Source organism: Phoca vitulina, unplaced genomic scaffold (genome assembly GCF_004348235.1).
Source record: "Phoca vitulina isolate PV1807 unplaced genomic scaffold, GSC_HSeal_1.0 scaffold30, whole genome shotgun sequence".
Classification (NCBI taxonomy): domain Eukaryota; kingdom Metazoa; phylum Chordata; class Mammalia; order Carnivora; family Phocidae; genus Phoca; species Phoca vitulina.
The window spans coordinates 9,005,338-9,027,388 of NW_022589733.1; the positions used below are offsets into that span (position 1 = coordinate 9,005,338).

The 22,051-nt window shown below is 41.8% G+C and overlaps 1 protein-coding gene across 1 annotated transcript in view; it reads right to left on the reverse strand.

The window, feature by feature from the left end:
• The window catches only part of AMFR (autocrine motility factor receptor), a 46,460-nt gene extending 24,409 nt beyond the window's left edge, over positions 1–22,051 (reverse strand). Inside the window, exons 1-8 of the mRNA XM_032424241.1 lie at positions 21,637–22,051; positions 12,148–12,240; positions 8,624–8,788; positions 7,151–7,303; positions 4,870–4,910; positions 4,572–4,704; positions 2,569–2,702; positions 1,593–1,703 (exon numbers count right to left, since the gene is read on the reverse strand). Of these exons, the coding sequence (XP_032280132.1) occupies positions 1,593–1,703; positions 2,569–2,702; positions 4,572–4,704; positions 4,870–4,910; positions 7,151–7,303; positions 8,624–8,788; positions 12,148–12,240; positions 21,637–21,891 (1,085 nt within the window). The 5' untranslated portion in view covers positions 21,892–22,051. The remainder of the gene's footprint in view (positions 1–1,592; positions 1,704–2,568; positions 2,703–4,571; positions 4,705–4,869; positions 4,911–7,150; positions 7,304–8,623; positions 8,789–12,147; positions 12,241–21,636) is intronic.

The following is a 22,051-nucleotide window of genomic DNA, read 5'->3' on the forward strand; positions in this document are numbered from 1 at the left end:
CTAAGTGAAATAAGTCAGTCAGAGAAAGAGAAATACCATATGATCTCACTCATGTGGAATTTAAGAAAGAAAACATGAACATATGAGAAGGGGAAAAGAAAAAAGGAAGAGAGGGAAATGAACCATAAGAGACTCTTAACGATAGAAAACAAACTGAGAGCTGATGGAGGGAGGGAGGTGGGGGATGGTCATTAAGGAGTGCACTTGTGATGAGCACTGGGTGTTGTATGTAAGTGATGAATCACTGAATTCCACTCCTGAAACCAATATTGCACTATATATTAACTAAAATTTAAATTAAAAAAAAGTATTTAAATTTAAAAAATTAAAATAAGTATATGTGTTTACCTGATGCTCAAGCTCCAAAGCCCTTCTAATATTAAAAAAAAAAAGAAAAACAATTTGGGTATATAAAATGAGAAAAGGAAGATTAAAGATGTAAAGATGAAAACTTTCTCAATGTGCAAAAATGATCACAGATGCAAAAGCCAAAGCTACCTCAGAGATACCTCAACATCAAAAAGATATCCAATCCAGGGCGCCTGGGTGGCTCAGTCTTTGCATCTGACTTTGGCTCAGGTCATGGTATCAAGGTCCTAGACTCCAGCCCCCTGTCTGGCTTCCCGCTCAGCAGGGAGTCTGTTTCTCCCTCTCCCTCTCCCCCTGCTCATGCTCTCTCTCTCAAATAAATAAAATCTTAAAAAAAAAGACGTCCACTCCACAGACACAGTGATTTAGGTCAAACAGACTCAGCCCCTATGAGATCTCTAAGAATGAATAAGTAAGGCAGTGAGGGCCACAACACAGAGAGAGGCAACAGGACTCCCTGCCAGAGGAACAAACCTGTCCCGCCCATAGATCTGATGCATTCTTAAGAGATTTTCTGGTGCCTGGGTGGCTCAGTCAGTGAAGCGTCTGCCTTTGGCTCAGGTCATGATCCCAGGGTCCTGAGATTGAGAGCCCTGCATCGGGCTCCCTGCTCAGCGGGGCATCTGCTTCTCCCTCTCCCGCTGCCCCTACCCCCCCACTTGTGCACGTGCCCTCTCTCAAATAAAAAAAATTAAATCTTGGGGAAAAAACAAAAAAAAAAAGATTTTCTGAAAATGCTGTTTTGTTCTCCCTGATAATATAGTCACAGTTTTTCCGGACTGTTCAGTGGTCCTGATCCAGTCCCCAACTCAGCCAACCTCCCTGGCATGTTGTTTCTCTGTTACTTTTGTGCATGTGCAAAATGGAAAAATACAGTCTCTTGTCCCAGTGAGTGCATAAGCTGTTTGAAAGCAAGGATTCCCCCCATCCCTTTCTTTTAAATCTTACAGGCACACTTGTTCTACCTCAGGGCAGAAATTGACAAGGAATATGAAGAGAGTCAGCAGACCCAGAAATTAGGATGGCAGGCTGTGAGTGGGGAACAGTCCTGCCGTAGAGCGATGAGGCTGAGGGATGGAGGAGGACAGCCCAGAGCTTCCCACAGCACTCACTGCCAGCTCCACGGCCAGTCTGAGGTAATGTCCCCACCCCCTTGCTAGGACTGGTCCGGAGCCCGGGCACAAACAGCACCCCCACGCCCTGGACAGAACCCCAGGCCCTACTTGTGGAAAAGATGTCCACAGGGCAGTTTCCTCGCGGCCTGCATGGAGTCCCAGCAGATGGCACAGTCGTCATTGTTGACAGCCAGCTCCTCCGGAGTTGCCACAGCAAACCTGTAAAAGACGAACGCACCAGCAGACCTCTGTCAGTTGGACACATGTAAAACTGAGGGCCACGCCATGAACTTCGCCCTCTGACAGCAGTTACAGAGGAATCTGGGGCAGTTAAACGTTCCCAACCATCAAAAACATTACATCTGCTTTCTCTTCATAGCCCACCAAAGAGCAAGAAACGTAAACACAGAAATGAACTCTGTCTTAACAACAGCTGTTAGTTCCTTCAACATAACACATTAGCTAAAAATGACTTGAGGGAACATTTCTGGGCAAACCAGAGGAGTTAAGACCCACCCCTAGAGAGCCAAACTGTTCCCCTGGACACTAAAGATACCCATTCATCTCACATCTGCAGGCTGGCAAGTGAGTCCCTCCCTTGGTGAGCTTAAGAGCGTGTGTGTAAACATGCATGTGGAAGGAATTAAGTGAGACCCACTTCATAAAATAGAGGATAGAAGCCCAAGGAAGCTTCCGCTTAATGATGATGATGATAAAAATAACGGCATAATAAGAACCACCTAGTATTTATTGAGCAGCTGCTACATACTCATACTGTTCTAAGCATGTTACTTGCACTAGCCCACTGGCTCCTCCCAACAGTTCCAGGACGAAGGCTCTGCTATCATCCCTAGAGTGGAAGCAACTGAGGCACAGAGATTTTATTAAGGGGCCCCCAAATCACACAGCAAATCCTCACATAGGTGAGGATTCACACCTGGCAGTCCTTCTCCAGAGCCTCCACTTATCCTCTTCACCCTTCGGTTAACAGCTAACAAAAGTGGTTCTCGGATCACCTGGGATCTGTTATTATAAAAAATCTAAAACGAGTCCAGTTGGGCAACATCAGCGTGTGCTCACGCACCTGGCCTCCATGTTGCCAACCACACGCAAGTAGTTCTTGTGCCGGCGGATCCGACGCTGCACTTCGTGGAATAGGTAACGCAGCTGCATGAAGATGACCAAGCTGGCCATGGATAACCAGATGTTGCCAAATAACTTCGCAGGAAGGAAAAAGAATGAAACACACAATAAAAATGAATGTGAACTCGCTAGTGACAAAGGTGACGTATGTAACAGAAGCTCTTATTGGTGGTAAACGGGAACTGGAACAATCTTTCACCAAGCAAATGCAGATATTTATCTCACTACCATAAACAATGTACACGCTCTTTGGCCTAGTCATTCCATCATCAGCTATCTTTTCTCAGGAACTAATCCGAAATTTAAAAGCTTTATGCACAAAGATATCCATCCATGCAATTATAAAAAAGAAAACCAGGAAATGAGCAAAATGCCCAGTAGGGAAATAGTTAGGTTGTAAATTCATATAATGTAATAGTATATAGTCATTAATTGCATTTTTTATAAAATAAAGTTATATATTATTATACTATATTTATGTATAACATTTTTAAAGATTAATTACATGGGAAAATATTTAAGTGAAAAAAGCCAGATAAAACTATCTCAAAAAACTAGTATGTGATAAACTATGTAAAGATGTGAAAACAGCAAACAACTGAATACAGTCTAAATATCCATTATGAGGGTTGGTTAATTAAAATCATTATACATCTATATGATGGAATTCTTATCCTGAAGGCATTAAATGGTTCCGAAGAACTGTGGCTAGCACAGGACAATACAGATAATACATTAGCTAAAAAAAAAAAAAAAAAAAAGCAAAACTAAACTGAATGTCCAAAATAAAATCTCAATTTATGACTGTATGTATTTGAATATAAAAGGAAGCAATAAATACAATAAAACGTTAACAGTTATCCCTGCGCATTCGAGGGAGCTTTAAACAAAAGCTATACATGTTTTTAAATATGTTTTCAAAGTTATTTTCAAAAAGCATACTTAGAAATGTCCTGTGTCTAACCTAGTCATTTTTTTTTTTTAAAGATTTATTTATTTAGGGCACCTGGGTGGCTCAGTTGGTTAAGCGACTGCCTTCGGCTCAGGTCATGATCCTGGAGTCCCGGGATCTAGTCCCACATCGGGCTCCCTGCTCAGCAGGGGGTCTGCTTCTCCCTCTGACCCTCTTCCTCTCGTGCTGTCTCTCATTCTCTCTCTCTCAAATAAATAAATAAAATCTTTTAAAAAAAAGATTTATTTATTTATTTGAGCGGGGAGGACAGGTATGGGGAGAGGGAAAGGGAGTTATAAGCAGAACCACTCAGAGCGTGGAGCCTGACTTGGGGCTCAATCTCACAACTTGAGCCAAAACCAAGAGTCAGACATTTAACCAACTGTGCCTCCCAGGCGCCCCTAACCCAGTAATTTTTAAATGCATCTTTAATAGGCTTATAGTATAAATCAACTGCCCACCAAATATGTTGATTCTCACCATTATTAGATCACTGAAGTGCTAACCATGGAAGCAGATTTTCAACTGTAATTTCTTGCATAGCAAAGTAAAATGTAAACGATGAAGTAGGAGGAATGAAACACAAATGCTTTCTTTTTAATTATAAAGCAGAAAATTTATGAATCCATGAAGTAGCTAACATTGCAAGAGTTCCCATTACCCCCTACAAAGTAACTGCTACGTATCAGAAGCCACAGAAACTAGGGGGAGCATACGGAATCCTCTTAATTTCATGGTAAAGAATGACCAGTGACTAGGTCAGTGGAGTTCACGGAGTGCCCTAGGAGGACAGCAAACTCAAGCTGGGCTCCAGCCGAAGTGCACGCCATTATTCTATACCCAGTGGCAGAAAGACAGAGGGGCACAGCTGCGTTTGTTTTGAGAGTCTTTACACAGTTTATCCACAAATGTTTCATTTCTTATGGACTAACCAGGGTTTCTGATTCTAAAACACCTAGCTCTCTGTTAGAGCTCCTTCTGAGGAAGCTTACCAACATGTGAATATGGTGCATGAGGTCCAGGGACAAGAGAGTGAGCTCCATGACAAAATCTGTGTAATAGACATAGGTTCCTTTTCCCTCCCATGTCCCTTCATGGTTGAGGTCCCAGAGGTGAATTACATATCTGCAGTGAACAAAGAAAAATCATTTTAGCAATTTACTGTTACAGTTTAATCTAGCTTACACGTGATACAGTATAGTCACATTTTTATAGATTTTATACATGTGACATCTTAAAATCAACTGTATGAGTAGACCTCAATCGCCTCCCTCCCAAATTTTTACTCACCGTAAAATCACATGAGCAGTCCTCACTGTCACAAGAAGAGACTATAAAGAAAGATGTATTTTTTCTTTAGTAAAATTTGGAATTGCTCAGGCCAAACTTAACTTTTACAAAAAGATAAAAGGCAAGCATTTCTCAGTTCAACTAAAACACGGGTTATTCAAGGGAGGGGGTGGTGGGGGAATGGGATGAATGCGGTCAGAAAGTAGAAACTCCCAGTTACAAGATAAATGAGGACTGGGGATGTAACATCCAACATAATGACCGTAGTTAACACTGCTGTGGTACATCTGAAAGTTGTGGAGAGGGTAGATCCTGAAAGTTCTCATCACAAAGGAAAAAACCCTTTTCTTTCTTTTTCTGTATCTATAATGAGATGATGGATGTTAAGGAAACTTACTGTCATAATCACTTCACAATCTATGTCAGTTAATCATTAGGCTGTATACCTTAAACTTATACAATGCTGTATGTCAATTATATCACAATAAAACTGAAAGAAAAAAAAGCAGGTTGTTCAAGCTTACCAACTATTTTTTATCTGCTTCAAATTTCCACAGAATTCTTTCATGACCTAGAAACCAACTTTCATTGAGCCTTTTTTCTGTTAATAGGTGACAACTGATTACACCTGTCCATCTCATGGGGCTGCCTTCTATAATCTTGAGGTTCATTCTAGTAATTTGACAACCACTTCTATTTTACACAGCAGGAAGTCACCATCATTGATTACTACAAAGGGTGTTTGAATACTTGGTGATCCTATACCAAAAGTATAGTGCAGGTACCCCAATCCAAGATGAGTACCTGCCCTCTACATAACACTTTGTATACTCCCCTTGCCCACACAAAAACAAAAAGAATGAAGGAAATAAAGAATAAGCCCTTCGCAGTATTTTGTATTATAGAAATTGATATTAAAAAAAATCTCCTCTTAAACTACCAGAAGAGAACTATTACATTGTTTGAGATATGGAAATCCCAATCTATAAATGGAAAATATTTTACATAGATTAACACTATAAATATAAAAATACGATTAAGTTCAAAATATAAAATCTGTAACATTATTATCTTGAAACAATCATAGTAATGAGCTGAAATAAAAATATGTACTATAGTAAGATCCAATAAGCCTAATTTAAATGACTTTATTTTTAGGTATACCTTTTCCAAAGTTTGGCTTAATATTAATTAAAAGTAAAAAGCAGGAAAACCAGACTATCATGCAAATGATGATTTATTGTAAAATAGATCTAAAGCAAACTAATAACATAGATCAGTGCAAAAAAAATTTTAGATTTTTTTCAAGAGAAATATACACATATAGACGGTATTCATTTAGAACTGCGAATGTTTTACTAAGTACTTAAATGTTCCTTTCCTAATTTTACTTACACTACTACATCATATTCTGAAATCAATGCTACTAAGCAAAATTTTTTTAAAAATTTTTAAATTTTTAAAATGAACTCTTACCTCCAACGTGGGGCTTGAACTCACGACCCCCAGATCAAGAGTCACACATTCCACCAAATGACCCAGCCAGGCACCCCAATAAATGTTAACCCTATTCTAACAAATTCCCAAATAGCAGTTCAAACTTAGTGTTTTGATATTAGCTAATTAACTTTAATAATCTATTATTTCATTTTTTTCCTTAATAGTAGCAATTATGGTAAAGATAAAAATATTTTGCCTTTGGCCTGAGGAAAAAAGCAAAGATAGCAACTGAATATAAGGACATACAAAAAAATTTTTATTTCTATTGAACAAAAATTGGTATTTTCAAAGGTTTAAAAAGTAAATTTAAAATATACATGAATATCTCAGATTAGTCTTCCAAAATAAAGAATATAGCTTACATATTTATATTATCCCATAAAATTTTAATTTATATCCTAGCTAAAAAAACTCAATTTTTGGATTGTGCCACTGCTCACTCTGAAACCTTAAATAATTCACTGCACCCTCTACACCAGTTTCCCCATTTATAAACAGGAATAATAAAATGAGTCAATACACTGCAGGTATTTACAGCAACCCTCAGCATACAGTAAGCACTATAGAAATGTGGGCAAAAATAATTACCTTTTATTATGTCGTAGCAAGGATTACAGGAAATCATACATTTTTCCCTTCAATACCAGTACCCGACACAAAAGCAAGGAATTCCAAAACATGCTTGTTAAAACAAAAGACCAAATATCCCTCAGTCACAACATGGGTGACTTGAAAACATACAGGAGTATGATCAGAACAAAAACCCGCATCCACACCTTACCTCTGCTGCCATGAAAGCCAGCGTGTGCATCCCGTGGGTGTAGCCCGTGACACAGCAGACGACTGCCAATCCACAGCAAGAAAGCAGCATTGCGATCAACAGAGACAGAACTCGCCCGTGGCTACTCATGGGTGTGGTGGGAGAAAAGGAAAGCTGAAACATACAAAACAGGAGAAGGAAGCTCATTCTTCACGGCACTGTTAAGCTTCCCTGAGAAACTCAAGGGTAGTCTCGGTGTCTGCTCAGGAACCTGGGCTTAGCAGCGCCGCCAAATACCAAGCACAGAAAAGCACCCCAGTGCCAGATGGTCAAATTCTCCAACCAACCTAAATATGAGCACGAGCTGATATTCAGAGATCTTTATCACTTACTTTATGGAATATTAACAACATACATCATATTTCCATCTCAAATTCTCAAGGATCCTCCTCCTACCAGTGGATGATAAGCCCCTCTCTAAGAAATTTTCCAAAGGTATTTAAGTCTCTCAATATTCAACAGCACTCCAGACAGCACCATGTTCTGTTGTGTTTCTTTCTCCATCTTGCTCTCCCCCTCCTCCTGAAAATTCACTGGGAGCATATTCCTACAGTGTTCGGGGCTGGGACAAGGGAAATATCATCCAGGTGTGGAGCGCCCCCTACCACGATGCTAGATTAACAGTATACAAGGAGAGGCAACAGCGGGGACAGAGGCCTGGGGCTGGGAGTCTGAGCAGGAGGGTGGAGATAACAAACCCGTTAGGGAGGTTGCGCACTCCTGCTCTTGACCCCTGAAGAGCTTTCAGACCGAGATGAACTCACAGAGAGGTGCAGGGACCACGTGTCCCCGAGGACCGGGTGAAGCAAAGAGCAAATGAGGCCCCGGAGTGGTGTAACTGAGGGGCAGAACTGTAGGTGTGCGCTTCCCCAGGACCCTTGACATTTGTCCGGGGGCAATGAAGAGTGAGGGTTCACCCCACAACTCTGATCTGAAGCCGAGAGGCAGATCTTGTACCCGGACAGAGAAGGATTCACTTCTCTCAGGACCCAGGGAGACAGGAGGGCTAATTCAGTCCTTGCCCAGGGCTGGAAATAGTGTAAACTAGTCCAAAAGAAGGTTCCAAGAATCAGAGGAAAAAAACGGAAGGAGACTGGAACAGAAGATATCTGGAAGACAGCCGCTTTTATTCAGCTTATACGTTAAGCTTTCCTCAAGCTGTGATGGGAACAGTTTGTGTAGGTGAACTGACCCCACGCGGGCTGTAACACACTCTGCTAGTGGGGAGGGGAGGGAATCTTCAGCAGAGACACTGATCCTGCATTTTGTGGCCGCTACAGGAAGTTCCTCAAGAAATAGGCGGCGGCTACCTGATCTGGGAGCCTTGCCCTGGAGACCTACCCAGGACGTGGCCGTTATGGCTCCTTCATCTTACCCAGTTCAAACCTGGCAAATGTGTGACTAAGCAAGCAGAGAGCGTGGCTAAAAACTCACATATTCAAATCGGTCCTTGCAGAGCTGAACCATCAGATGTAGAAATACAAGTCCAGCAAACCAGAGGCACCACATGACCACCTCTTCCACCGTCTGCACATTCAGCACACCAAAAATGAAAATGAACTTGTAGAAAATAAAATTCCAGAACTTGTCTTTGAGGTGCTGAAAAGAAAAATATTTATAAAGGTTAGTACTATTACATCTAACCTATTTAAGAGAAGTTAACACAACAAAAACTGGCTGCTCTGGAGAAAATACATTCTACATTCAGCTTTCTAACATTTGTTCGCAAGACATTAGAAGGTAAAGAAAAAAATAAACTCTCAAGAATAAAGGTAAGGCACCTAGAAAGTCATGTGTAGACTCTGGATTGTAATCCCTCAGTCAGTTATAAGATTTTAGCCATCAAAAGGGGAGTGATATTAGTCTGGTACCTTGTATATTAAGAATAACACAAATACTTCCAACAAAATTTTAAAAATAGTGAAGTCTACAAGTATCATTTTTAATACTTCTGCTCTTTGGATTTGTAAACAATAGAAAAGATTAGGCTTTTTCTTTTTAAACATCCTTCAGATTAAAAAATAACATATGCTCATTCACCAGCCTATAATCCGTAAGAAGAGTAAAACAAAAATGCCTTAGCATTTTTATGCATTTTTCTTGTCTTCTCCTAATGTGCAAAACCTTAATTTTTGTGTACACTGCTTTATTTCACTTCTCATATTGTGAGAACCTTACTAGCATCAGTGAATAATCCCTGAATATACCATTTTAGTGGTTACAGATGGACAATGAAATTGTTTTTGTCTCCCTTTGGAAAATGTTGCAATGAGTATCTCTGCCAGAGTTTCTATTTCTTCAGCATTATGGAATCAAAGGTTACGAATGTTTTTATGGTTTCTATTAAGTACCACCCACCTGGTTTCCAAAGAAGTTGTATAAATGTACTCTCCCAGGGTTAGTGGGAGAGTACTTTGCCTATAAGGAGGCTATCCAGTTTTTAAAATCTTCACTACCCTGAAGAAAAAGGTCAAGGAGGGGAGTCTAGCCCCTAAAACACACTACTGAGCCATCTGTGGAAGGGGTGGGAACTGAGTAAAGACAGGAGAATCAAACAGGACTCCTAAGTATATTCTCAGCAATAGTTCTGAACCATATAAATGTTTCGCAAATTCAAACAATTAAAACAGAAAAAAAACAAAACTGAATAGAAACAGAAATAACTGAGCCTAAATGTATAACAAATGAAGACTACTGAAAGATAAGATTATTACTTCGAGGACTTTTAGCCACTATACTGACTGTCCACCATTTGCACAAAGAACAAAGGGAACTAGGAACCTTTGGTGAATGCCTGTTTCCAGATCTGGGACAGGTGAAGTACAAGGTGAACCCAGGACATCTTGTGCCTGGGTTTTGAATCTTCACCCCACCATGTATTTGCCGTGCGACTTGTGACGAGTCACTTAACGTTCCCGTGCTTTGGTCTCCCCATCTATAAGATGGGCCTTATGAGCCTGGTATCCACCTCACAGAACTGCTGGAGAAACTTAACTAAGCTACTCTATGTACGGTGCTGGGGCATGTCCCATAGCGGGCATTATGCGCCTTAAAAAAAAAATCCCTTGCTCTAAACCTCCCCGAACAGTTTCTTTCTTCTCCTGCTGTCGGTATTCAGTGTCTTTGCCTCCAGCATGACTTTATTTCTTGAACTTTCTTGAATCACCCACAGAGCAAACCCATGTCAATTCTGCAGAGTTCTAACTCAAACTAGTGCTTGATAAATGCCACTGGATGACACTCATCAAAAAAAAGTCATCACGGTGGGGAGCACAGCATAATGTGCACAGAGCTGTGGAACCACTGTTTGTGTAGCTGAAACTAAGGTAACACTATGTGTTAACTATACTCGAATAACAAGTTTTAAATAAGTAAGTAAAATAAATGGAAGATGTGATCTGTACTGAAAAACTCAAAGTAGGATAACAGATGTGCCCGTTACCTCTAGGTATCGTAAAAATCTATATAACGCTCCAAGGTAATGTGTTCTGAAAATTTTGAACGGATATTTAACATTTCAGGAAAATGAAAGCAGTGGATTAAGGCCCACTGGTGCCAGATCAATCCACCAGCAAGGAGATGGCTTGCCTGGCCTGACCAATTTCTGGGCCGCAAGCCAGAAGTTTTTCGTCACAAAGAAAGAAGCATCAAAAGGAGCTTTTGATTCCTACCCCCAAAATGACCTTCCACAGTGCTACCTGGGAGACCTCTGGAGTTGATATTTTGGAGAAAGTGCTGAATACTCACTAATGAAAACTCTCTGGGAGAACAAACAGTCCTGCTCCTAACAGCATCCAAGGGCTCAACCACACAGTAACCTCGGTTTAGCTCTGAACTAGGACCTCAGCTGATCTGATAACAGGGGACTTGTGTTGAAAGGGTAGGTAAGGAGCTAGGCCAATGCAAGTTCAAGGTAGCAGGTCCCTGTGTCTCATCGCGGGGATAAGATAAAGTGAAATCTAGTTCTGTTTGTATGTTGTTGTTTTAAGGCCAGTTCTAAATTCTTATTTTTAAACACACCATTTCTACATTCTATGCTAAAATCCTTGGGGGCCTGCCAATCTGTACGGTATGCTTGTGGCACATTCTTTATTACAAGCATGTCCTGCTCATACACCTGCACCTTCTGGGAGTAATGTTCCAATGTCAGACTATCCCTAATCTTCTGCTTGTGGAATGACGAATCTTAATTTACTTGTCCAAAGGGAAAAATTTAAATCTCTCGGTAATTCCTTTGGAAAAGAACCTATATTCTAAAGAGTGATGTTTATTATTATTCAAACTAAAACAAATCTATGCTTCTTTAAAAACTGCATTCATGAAAGTCATGGGAAAAACAGCTATAAAGAACAATATCAGGACAACCTGGCTACACTGAATATGGACTGTGGATTCCATAAAGTATTTTATCAATGCTAAGTTTCCTAATTTTGATCATTGTGCTATGGTTACATAAGAAAATGTCCTTGCTCTTAGGAAATACATGCTGAAGTATTTGGAGGTCCAAGGGTATGACGTCCATAACTTACTCTCAAATGGATCAGAAAAAATACATATAATATAAATAAAAGACAAATGTGAAAGCAAAGGGCGCCTGGGTGGCTCAGTCGTTAAGCGTCTGCCTTCGGCTCAGATCATGATCCCAGGGTCCTGGGATCGAGCCCCACATAGGGCTCTCTGCTCAGCAGGAAGCCTGCTTCTCCCTCTCCCACTCCCCCTGCTTGTGTTCCCTCTCTCACTGTGTCTCTCTCTGTCAAATAAATAAATAAAATCTTTAAAAAAAAAAAAAGTGAAAGCAAATGGGACAGATTGTTGACAACTGTGAATCTGGATAAGGGTGTATGGAAGCTCTTCAGAGTATTCATGCAACCTTTCTGTAAGTTTAAAATTATATCAAACACAAAGTTAAAAAAAAAAAAATCTGGTCACTAGAATCCATCCTTGCTGTTTGGACTTACCTGCCTCTCACTCACTCGAAGAGGGCCAAACACAATACACTGGATTAGCTTAGCCACCAACATCAAAACACAGCATGCAGTATTTACTAGAACCTGTATACAAATCAAAGAAAGAAAGTTTATTTCCTCCTGTTGAAAAATAAAAGCAGGTCTAAAAACTTTGTATTAGGAATTCAACATTTCTAAGGACTGAGCCTCCCCAGTTCCCTACCTATACAAGATAAGTAATATTTGAAGGGGCACGCTTTTATGGGTGGTGGGAGTAGAAATGAGGAGCGGGAAGGAGAGGCACCAGCTTACCAGTTAATCACAGAGCCCTGTCCCAGTATGCACCATCCAGCAGGCCACCTTTCCCTTCAGCCTTTACTGAACCGTACGTAAACTTTATACTGAACATACAAAACTGTATGCACGTTGTAAGCTGTAGGTGTCTCTTAGGTGTATCATTTCCTACATTAAGATTTTGATAGCCTTGAAGAAAACTTTTCTAGAAATTGAGGTTATCATGAACTAAAATCCAGCAGCCAAATATCTTACTCTGCCCTGCCAAACAAACAGCAGGTGAGGAGAGGGTTGATGGTCACAGAAAAGCCACAAGACCATAAAAAAATTGAGAACCCCCTATACATATATAGGGGTATGTGTATATACACATATGTACTACAATGGGATAATCTGCCAGCCAAAAGATAAATGTTCTCCATGCTCAGTGTTGGTCTTCAAGTAATGGTTCTGGGGCATCAGAGGGGAATGGAACTGAGAAACCAAGAAGAAGGAAGAAGCAAACTGCCAGGAGTGTCTGAGAACTGGAAGGCAACAGAAGCCACCAACGCAAAACCAAGGCCTTCTTCAACAGGAGATGGGAAATCTCTTTACTTAGGTAATTAAGAGATGGATATCCCGACACCTACACAACAAATATAATGCTCACAAAATGAAAGAGTGGGCTGCCCTTGACCAAGAAAGTAGTGGGGCACATCTTACCACTTATGCTCAAATGATTTTTAAAATTCTGCATGACCCCAAAAGCCAAAAGGACCTTGATAAAGACAGTAAATATGACTTTCATTGAGAGCAATGGAAATGAACCCCAACTCAATGTAAAGACTGCTTTAACCTTTGATTCACTAACTTTACAGGAAGGTGGCCATATTCTTCTTCCCAGGTCATTCTTCCCTCTATTTTTAAAAGAAGCAAATGATATTGTCAAAGGAAAAAAAAGATGACAGAAGAAGTAATACAAGAAAACAAGCTCCTTAAGATCTATCTCTTTAGGTCCTCCTTAGTATCTCACACCATGCACCCCTTTGGGAGAACATATATAATGGCAGCCCTGATTCATTACAAAAAGATTAAATTATGTTTAGTCCTATTCTGCCTAATGGGACAAGGAAATACGTGATATATTTTTAAAGAATTAAAAAAAAATAGTTTGGCTGAAACAGTTCTGGTAATTAAATCCTGCAAATAATCAGGAAAAAAACCCAAATCAGTTATCCAAAACATCCTATATCCCTAACTTGTGACTCCCTGTCAAACAGCCCTATTTGAAAGGGTCCAAAAAAATAGCTTAGAATACTAATTTTTAAGGAGATGAAATAGATGTGGAGAAGGTTCCTTTTCATTGTGTTCTAAACCAGTCAACGGGAACTTTAGTCATGTTAATTAAGAAAAACTTCATCAGACAAAACCACAACCACAACCCTTCATGCCACATCTTCTAGCCGAGCAGATTTTTTTTTCTTTTTTTTTTTTTTAAGTAAACTCTACCCCCACCGTGGGGCTGGACCTCTTGACCCTGAGATCAAGAGTTGCATGTTCTATTGACTGAGCCAGCCAGGTGCCCCTGAACAGAATTTTTTAAGTCAGCCAAACATTCCCCAGCCTAATTACAACACAATTTAAAAAAAGAATTCTTGCTGGTTTTGCATGTAGGCATAAGAAATAAAGAAATAAAGTCCACACATTTAGCACCTACTTGTTCAAGACATGAGGGAGCTCTAGACCCCACATTCAAAGAGCTTTTAGAATCTACAGGACACAGAACTTGATAAGCATCTAACAATACACCAAGCAGGCTACTGGGAGCGCAATCAATGCAGGAGAAGAAAGTAAATTTGGGGTGGCTTAATCATTGCTCTATCCAAAAGCACATTCTCGTATATCTTGGGTTACAAAACAAAAAGTAAAGTATTATTTACTATTTCTCAGTTACATTTCTTAAAGTTCAAAAATACAGTTTAAAAAAATTAGTATCTTTTTTTTTTAAAGTGGAAGTCTGTCATAATCTCATCACTCACAGATAATCATTTCTTATTTTAATTTCAATGGAAGATTTAAAAATTAGCAAGGATAAGAAGGGGGAAAAAAAGCTTGAGAAAATATACTGATATTAGAAGGAAATTTATGTAAAAAGGAACAGCTACCCTTTTGTGAACTTTATATGAAAGCTAGAGCTACAGAGAATTGGAAGCAACTAAAAATTTTAAGATGATGAACAAAGTGTTTTTTAAAACACCTTAACGATTATTAATAAACTATTCTATGTCTATTTATAAAAAAATGACAATATACGATAAATTCTCAACTTTAAAACTGATAAAGCCTTGAAAAATTGCAAATATGGAAAGAAATATAATTGTAGCATTCCTCACTTAAGAGCAAATCCCACCAACTACACTTCAATTAGAAAAAAGATCACCTGTACAAAAAAAAAATTGGGGGGCGCCTAGGTGGCTCAGTCGGTTAAGCATGTCTTTGGCTCAGGTCATGATCCCAGGGTCCTGGGATGGAGCCCTGCATCAGCCTCCCCGCTCAGCGGGGAGCCTGCTTCTCCCTCTCCCTCTGCCTGCCGCTCCCTCTGCTTGTGCTCTCTCTCTGTGTCAAATAAATAAATAAAATCTTTAAAAAAAAATTTTTTTTTTTACCGTGGTTCTATGTGTGAGCATTTGCTAAATTTCACACTGTATAAAATCATTTGTTCCTGGGCCTCTGAATAGGAGAAAAATAAACGGATAAGTGGTGTTTTCTAACTGAAATAAAATATTTCATTCTAAAAAATTAACTAAATAAATACATTAAAGCAAGTCCCAGATCAGATTCCATTAGGTCACCCAGTAATATTCTTACAGAAACACTTTAGCCCAGTTGTACATCCATAGAACCAGGACAAACCTTCTCACTTCCAACAAGCAAAACGAGGCTCACCTCCAGCATGCCTGGTCTGAACCACCACTTTATCCACATAGACCACACTAAAAGTACTAAGCTCATTTTATTGTTCTATGCAACTAGCTAGTTTTTCCTTGCAGGCAGAATCCAGGCATAAATGTAAAGACAAGGGGTTCACTGGAGCACTGTTCACTAATAGCAGAAAAATGGTGGGAGGCAAGTTCAATAAACTGCCAGCCATTCAGTGGAATACAATGAAGCCAGGAAAACTAACTCGGCAGTTCTCTTTTCTACTAGCATTGTATGGAAACTTCAAGATCACTTGTTCACTGAAAAAAAAGCAAGGTGTAGAAACGCCATTACCATGTTACCCTGTATGTAAAAAAGAAAGCATATGCGTACACACAGACACATTTGTATAATCGTAGATGTGAATAGTGTCAAGGACTTGATCAACCTGGATGCTTCCTGGTCTTCTACTTCACACCAGCATTAATTACAAGAAAGTGGTAATAGGGGGCGCCTGGGTGGCTCAGTCGGTTAAGCGTCTGCCTTCGGCTCAGGTCAAGATCCTGGGGTCCTGGGATCGAGCCCTGAGTTGGGCTCCCTGCTAAGCAGGGAGCCTGCTTCTCCCTCTGCCTCGGCCCCTGCTTATGTGCTCTCTCACTCGCTCTCTCTCGCTCGCTCATTCTCTCAAATAAACAAAATCTTAAAAAAAAAAAAAAAAAAAGTAATGGCCACTTCTGGGAAAGGGAAGCAGAAGATTTACTTTTCACTGTACATCACCTGTGACTTCTGTACCGTGATCATGCATTTATTTTTTTAATTAATTTTTCTAAAGTTTAGAGTCTAATAAACTTTCTGACCAGTTCTGAAGTTCCACATGTATTTTTCTCACCATGATGGGAGACTGATAACTAGCAATCCCAAACTGGGTGGCCTCAATGATCCTGGTTACATGGTATTTCTACTATATTAAAATGCTTCAGAAGTTTCTCTTATCTATAGCAATGTAAACACCTTAAATAATATTTTTTAAGACCCCACCAAACATCTTTCTTTTGTATTAGCCTACACAAAATAAAAACAAGTTTTGTTTGTCCCTGAGCAGCCTATAACAGAAAACATCAGATAGTACTGACCCAAGGAACCCCTACCTAATCAGGCTTAAAGTAATTCCCTTTAAGGCTCCATAAGAAAACTGCCCTCCCAGAATGGTTCTATTGTGCTACCTGAGAACAACAGAAACGAAATTTTAAGACAGTTTGGCCTGAGAGGAAAAGAGAAGAAAGCAGATAACTCTCTTAAATAGCTTAGCCACATTTATCACTGTGTAACCCTGGAGGTATTTTTGATCCTGTAAAATGCTGGCCACCAATGGGATGTTACTCATGAGCTTGTGATGAAATGTGGTTAAAGTACCAGGAACTGTTTCAAGAACAGGATCAATATGGATATTTCTTAGTCTCCCACTTAACACCAGCACTAACCACCACCTCTCCCACACAGCATTGTCTGTCTCTTCCCTGAAAGAACAGTTGGAATATGTTATCTCTCTGCAGGCTCCCTGTGACAAGTATAAAATGCAATAAAGGGGCACCTGGGCTGTGCAGTTGGTTGAGTGTCCGACTCTTGGTTTTGGCTCTAGTCATGATCTCAGGGTGGTGAGACTGAGCCCTGGGTCGGGCTCCATGCTCAGTGTGGAGCTGGCTTAAGACTCTCTTTCCCTCTCCCTCTGCCCCGCCCCCCCGCTCTCCCGCATTCATGCTCTCTCTTAACAAATGAATAAATCTTAAAAAAAATAAAAAATAAAATGCAATAAAATGCAAAAATGCATACTCCCCCTTATTACGTGGATGATAGTGTTCCTCTTTTCACAATATCAGGGAAATAAGTGAGTTTATGTACACAAAGCACTCAGCACACACATAGCAAGCAATCAAATTGTCTCTTTCCCCTCACCCTGAGGATCTTTCTTATATTTTTAAGTTGTTTATCTAGGCTTATATCCTATTATTTAGAAGTGTACTTTTTCTTTAGCTGCCCCAACATTTCTAAAGCTAATATTTTTCTCTAAACTTCACTGGAATATTCAACTCATACTCAAACCTAGTAAATTACTTTTAATCCCGAAGTTTCATAATTATATGAAGATGGGCTCTTTAAAGGAGTCAGCGACTTTTTCTCTAATGGGCTATCAGATAATAAATATTTTAGGCTCAGTAGGCCACACGCTGTCACATAGTATTCACCTTAAGAAAAAAAAAAAAAAATTTAAAAACATAAAAACCATCGTTAGCTAAATAGACTGTACAAAACAGGCCAGGCGAAACAGGCCACCAGTTTACCAATCCCTGCTCTAAATGGTCAGTTCACTTTTCTCCATTTCTGTTTTTGATGATTCCTCCCCCCCACCCCCCCAGACTTCTATTTAAATTACTTGATTTGCGGGCGCCTGGGTGGCTCAGTTGGTTAAGCGACTGCCTTCAGCTCAGGTCATGATCCTGGAGTCCCAGGATCGAGTCCCGCATCGGGCTCCCTGCTCGGCAGGGAGTCTGCTTCTCCCTCTGACCCTCCCCCCTCTCATGCTCTCTCTCTCTCATTCTCTCTCTCAAATAAATAAATAAAATCTCTAAAAATAAATAAATAAATAAATAAATTACTTGATTTGCATATAACTATGTCAGGACCTTAACACTTCTTTCATATTCCCATTTCTCCATCTTACCATGTCCTGCTCTTACAATTTTAGAAGCAAATCTGTAAAAAAGGAAAATAAAAAACCAGAAAGGAGACAGTAATGAAAATAATATGAATAAAGAAGTGGAGGGGCGCCTGGGTGGCTCAGTCGTTAAGCGTCTGCCTTCGGCTCAGGTCATGTGGTCCCAGGGTCCTGGGATCGAGCCCCGCATCGGGCTCCCTGCTCAGCGGGAAGCCTGCTTCTCCCTCTGACCTTCCCCCTGCTTGTGTTCCCTCTCTCGCTGTGTGTCTCTCTGTCAAATAAATAAATAAAAAAAATCTTAAAAAAAAAAAAAAAAAAAAAAAAGAAGTGGAAAAGCCAAATACACCTGTACAATTCAAAACAATATGGAATGGATCAAGAGGTACTTTAACGGAAGGGTCACCTGAAAATTGTAAAATAAGCCTAGAAATGAATAACAAAACCTAATCTCAAATGAAACTTTAGAATGAAAGTTCTAGAAAGACATGAAGAAACAAGTGGTCACATCAAACCTGGGGATTTGCTAGTGTGAGAACCCTGGAGCCTCCCCTAGAACCTCTTCTCAACACCCACACCAGAGCGCCACCTGAAGAGACCTCCTTGGGGGAGGTCTAACTCACAACATCTCCTGGCCTCTTCCCATCCTCACCACTGCTGCCTCAGGTCATCCCTGAGAAAACTACCTCATCATGACAGTCCCTCCTCTCCTCCACTCCCACTTAAACCCTATGGCCCACAAAGTAATGTCCTTGCTCCTTAGAAGGGCTGGCAAGGCTTACAAAATCTGATCCTCACCCCACATCCTATCCTCCCTAATCCATTTCTCAACCATCAGTGTGCCTAAAAAATCGCCTGGGACATTTATCAAAATGAAGATTCCAAGGCTCTGCCTTTCCCCTTGAATTGATCCCCCGGATTCAATCTGAGAAACTACATTTTTCAAGTACCAGATTGCCATTTTCAGAAATATACCTTTATAGGGGTTGGTTACTTCCCTCACCTCCTGCGACTCCCAGGCCTCCCCTTTACCTTCCCAACCTCACTCTTAATCATAGGACCCAAAGGAATTGTAATTTAAGAGCCCAGTTTATGGGCTGCTCTGCACAGGCCCTGCACTACCTTTCATACACCATCTGACCTTCACATGCTGTTTTCTCTACTTGTAATACATCATGCTGCTTGCTGAGATCCTTCTTACCTCCCAAGGCTGGGTTCAAATACCATCTTCCAAGCATCCTTCCCCTAGGCATTACTTTCTCTTTCCTCCAGACCCTGCCGTATATTTTTTTTTAATCTATCTATCATCACTTATCAAATTTTGCTTTATTTGTATATGGATTGCTTTGAGGGTAGGGGAAAGGGTTCACAGCTATGCCCTCCAGAGTGCCCCAAATGGTACCTCTGAAAGGTTCTGAATTGAGTTTGTTAATCAAAACCTCCTGAGATGCTATCAGACCTATATTAAATTGTGCTCTACAAAGATAAGTTTTAGAGATTCCAATATGCCAAATAACAGCCAGCAGGATTTGCAAACTGGCAGAAAGATCAGTTTTTGTTTTATCTTGCTTGGTTTTTAAAAAACTGAATCTGAATGTCTTTGGGCAGGGTGCCAAAGGGATCCATTTTGACCAAGGCCCTACCATATATTCACTCAATCATGCTATCTGTCAGGCTAAGGAAGCAGGCTTTTGAGATTGTGGCCCCCGCTCAGGTACCAAAGCAGAACTATGCCACAGGTGATGAGAAAAGCTTACAGAGCACACGTGGAGGGTCTGAGAAACCAAGGCAGGCCAGCATGAAAGTGGGAAAACCACGAGGAAAGATGTTAGAAAAACCGTTAAAAAGATAACTGAAAAAGGAAAACAATCATCAACAGATCAGGAAGAAATGAGAAACCTGCTCTAGGTAAGATCTCTAATGAAAAAGCCAGGGGAAAACTGAAATTTTCTTAAAAGAAATAATTTTCGCAGGAAAATCAACAGGTTTTATGCAGTGGTTTATGAAGAGGTGTTAACCTTGGAGTTTGAACATGAGTTTGGTAAAAACAAAAACTCCTGGGAGGGGAAAATCACTAAACAATACTAGCAGTTGTTCTATTCTATAGTGGTTCCGTCTCAAAGGCTTATTTAGGTCTCATACTTACCTGTCAAAGAATACATTATAATCTTAACATTTGGCAGAAACACTCTTCACACCACTTTAAGATGTTTACCTGCTAACTCAAATGAAAAAATAGACTGGAGATAAGACAAAAGAGAGGTGAGCTGAGTTCTTTCTTTTCTCCCTTCTTCCCTACTGTTTACACAGTACGAAAATCAAGTACACAGCAGTGAAAGAATAAAACTCCACTCTTCACTGCCTTCTACTAATCTCTTCATCAGAAGGACCAGGAGACTTAATCCACAGCCCACCAAATTCATAAATCCCACAGCTTCCTGATGAAGCACAGTGGGATTAATTATAACAAATGAGTTGTATATCATTCTCTATCCTTGGAATATTAATCTTAGTCATTTACAGCCTACTCTTAACCCCAAATGGGAACTGTAGGAGAAGACAAGCCCCAAGACACCACAGTAAACCCAAGTGACAGACTTAAATCCTGGAGCAACTTTTCTGATCATTGTGTGTGTGTGTGTGTGTGTGTGTGTGTGTGTGCGCGCGCGCGCACGTGTGCATGTACATGCATGGCATATAAGGCCAAGGTGGAAGCAAAGTTCTTTAGCCAAAATACTGTTATCTGCCCAGCCTGAAATTATCTGTCCTAACAAGCGAAACCAGCATTTATGCCTTGTAGGTGCTGCTTATCTTGCACTGGCAGACAAACTGAAAACGTTGTTTTAAAATGGATCACTGAAAGGCGAAAATCCTGAGTGAAAACGATGAGCCAGCTCTTGACTCTGAATGTTTTACTGCCCTCAGACATCAAAGGAAACCGTCATGAATCACCAGGTAAAGGCAACAGGAAAGGAAGCACGGTTTGTATGTGTGTTTGACCCAAACAGGACAATCACATACTAAATGGCGCAAAAAAAAAAGTTATGGGAGACAGGCAGTCTCCTCACAGAAATGTCCCAACACACCCAGATGCGTACAGTTCTCCCCTAGCCAGCACAGGACTCGTCTCTGCCCCCTCCTCCTCACGGGCAACCCGCTAACAACATTCCCGGGCTGACCGAGCCAGAAAAGCCTTTCAACTTCCCTCCACAATTCCCTGAACCGCCGGGGTAACCGACTCCCGGAGGTCCTCGAGTTTCCTTCGGGGCTCCTCGGACACCCCACCCCCACCCCCCTCGCCCCTTCCCCTCCCCGGGCCCGGCCGCGTGCCCTCGCGCCCTCCGCGCCTCCCGGAGCCCCTTCCTCAAACCGCCCCCGCTTTCGGCCCCGCCGCTCTCTCGGAGCCCCCCGACCACCGCAGCCCCTCAGCCTCGGGTCTGGCGGCGCGCTCGCGGGAGGACCCCGCCCCCCCCAGGCCCCGCACCCGGGGGCCCGGAGAGGCGACCCCGGCCCAGCCACGCCCCCTGCACATAATGGGTGACATGGCGGCCCCCGCCTCCCGCCCGCTCCTCCGCGGCGGCCCGGGCTGCCTCGCTCACCCACACGAACAGACTGTCCGAGAGCAGGTACTGGGCCACGTCGCGGGCCCGGGGACCGCCGGCGCTGGGCCGGGCGGGTACGGCCGCCTCCGTCTGCACCGCGGCGGTTGGTGGCTCCGACTCCCCGGGCCCGGCCTCGGGCTGGCTGAGGGCGCGGTAGGCGCTGACGATGGTGCCGAGCAGGGCCAGGCCGCTGAGGCCCGTGTAAGTGCGGAGGCTGGGCCAGGGGAAACGCTCCAGGAAGAGCAGCGGCATGGCGGCAGCGGCGGCCTCCAGGCCCCAGGCCTCCCCGCGCTGCGGCCGGACTCCCGCGGCGGCCTCGCGAACGACGCCCTCGGGCTCTGGCGTCGCCGCCGCCGCCGCCGCCGCGCCGGGCCGGGCCGGGCCGCTCCTGGCCGCTGGCGCCGCTCCGCCC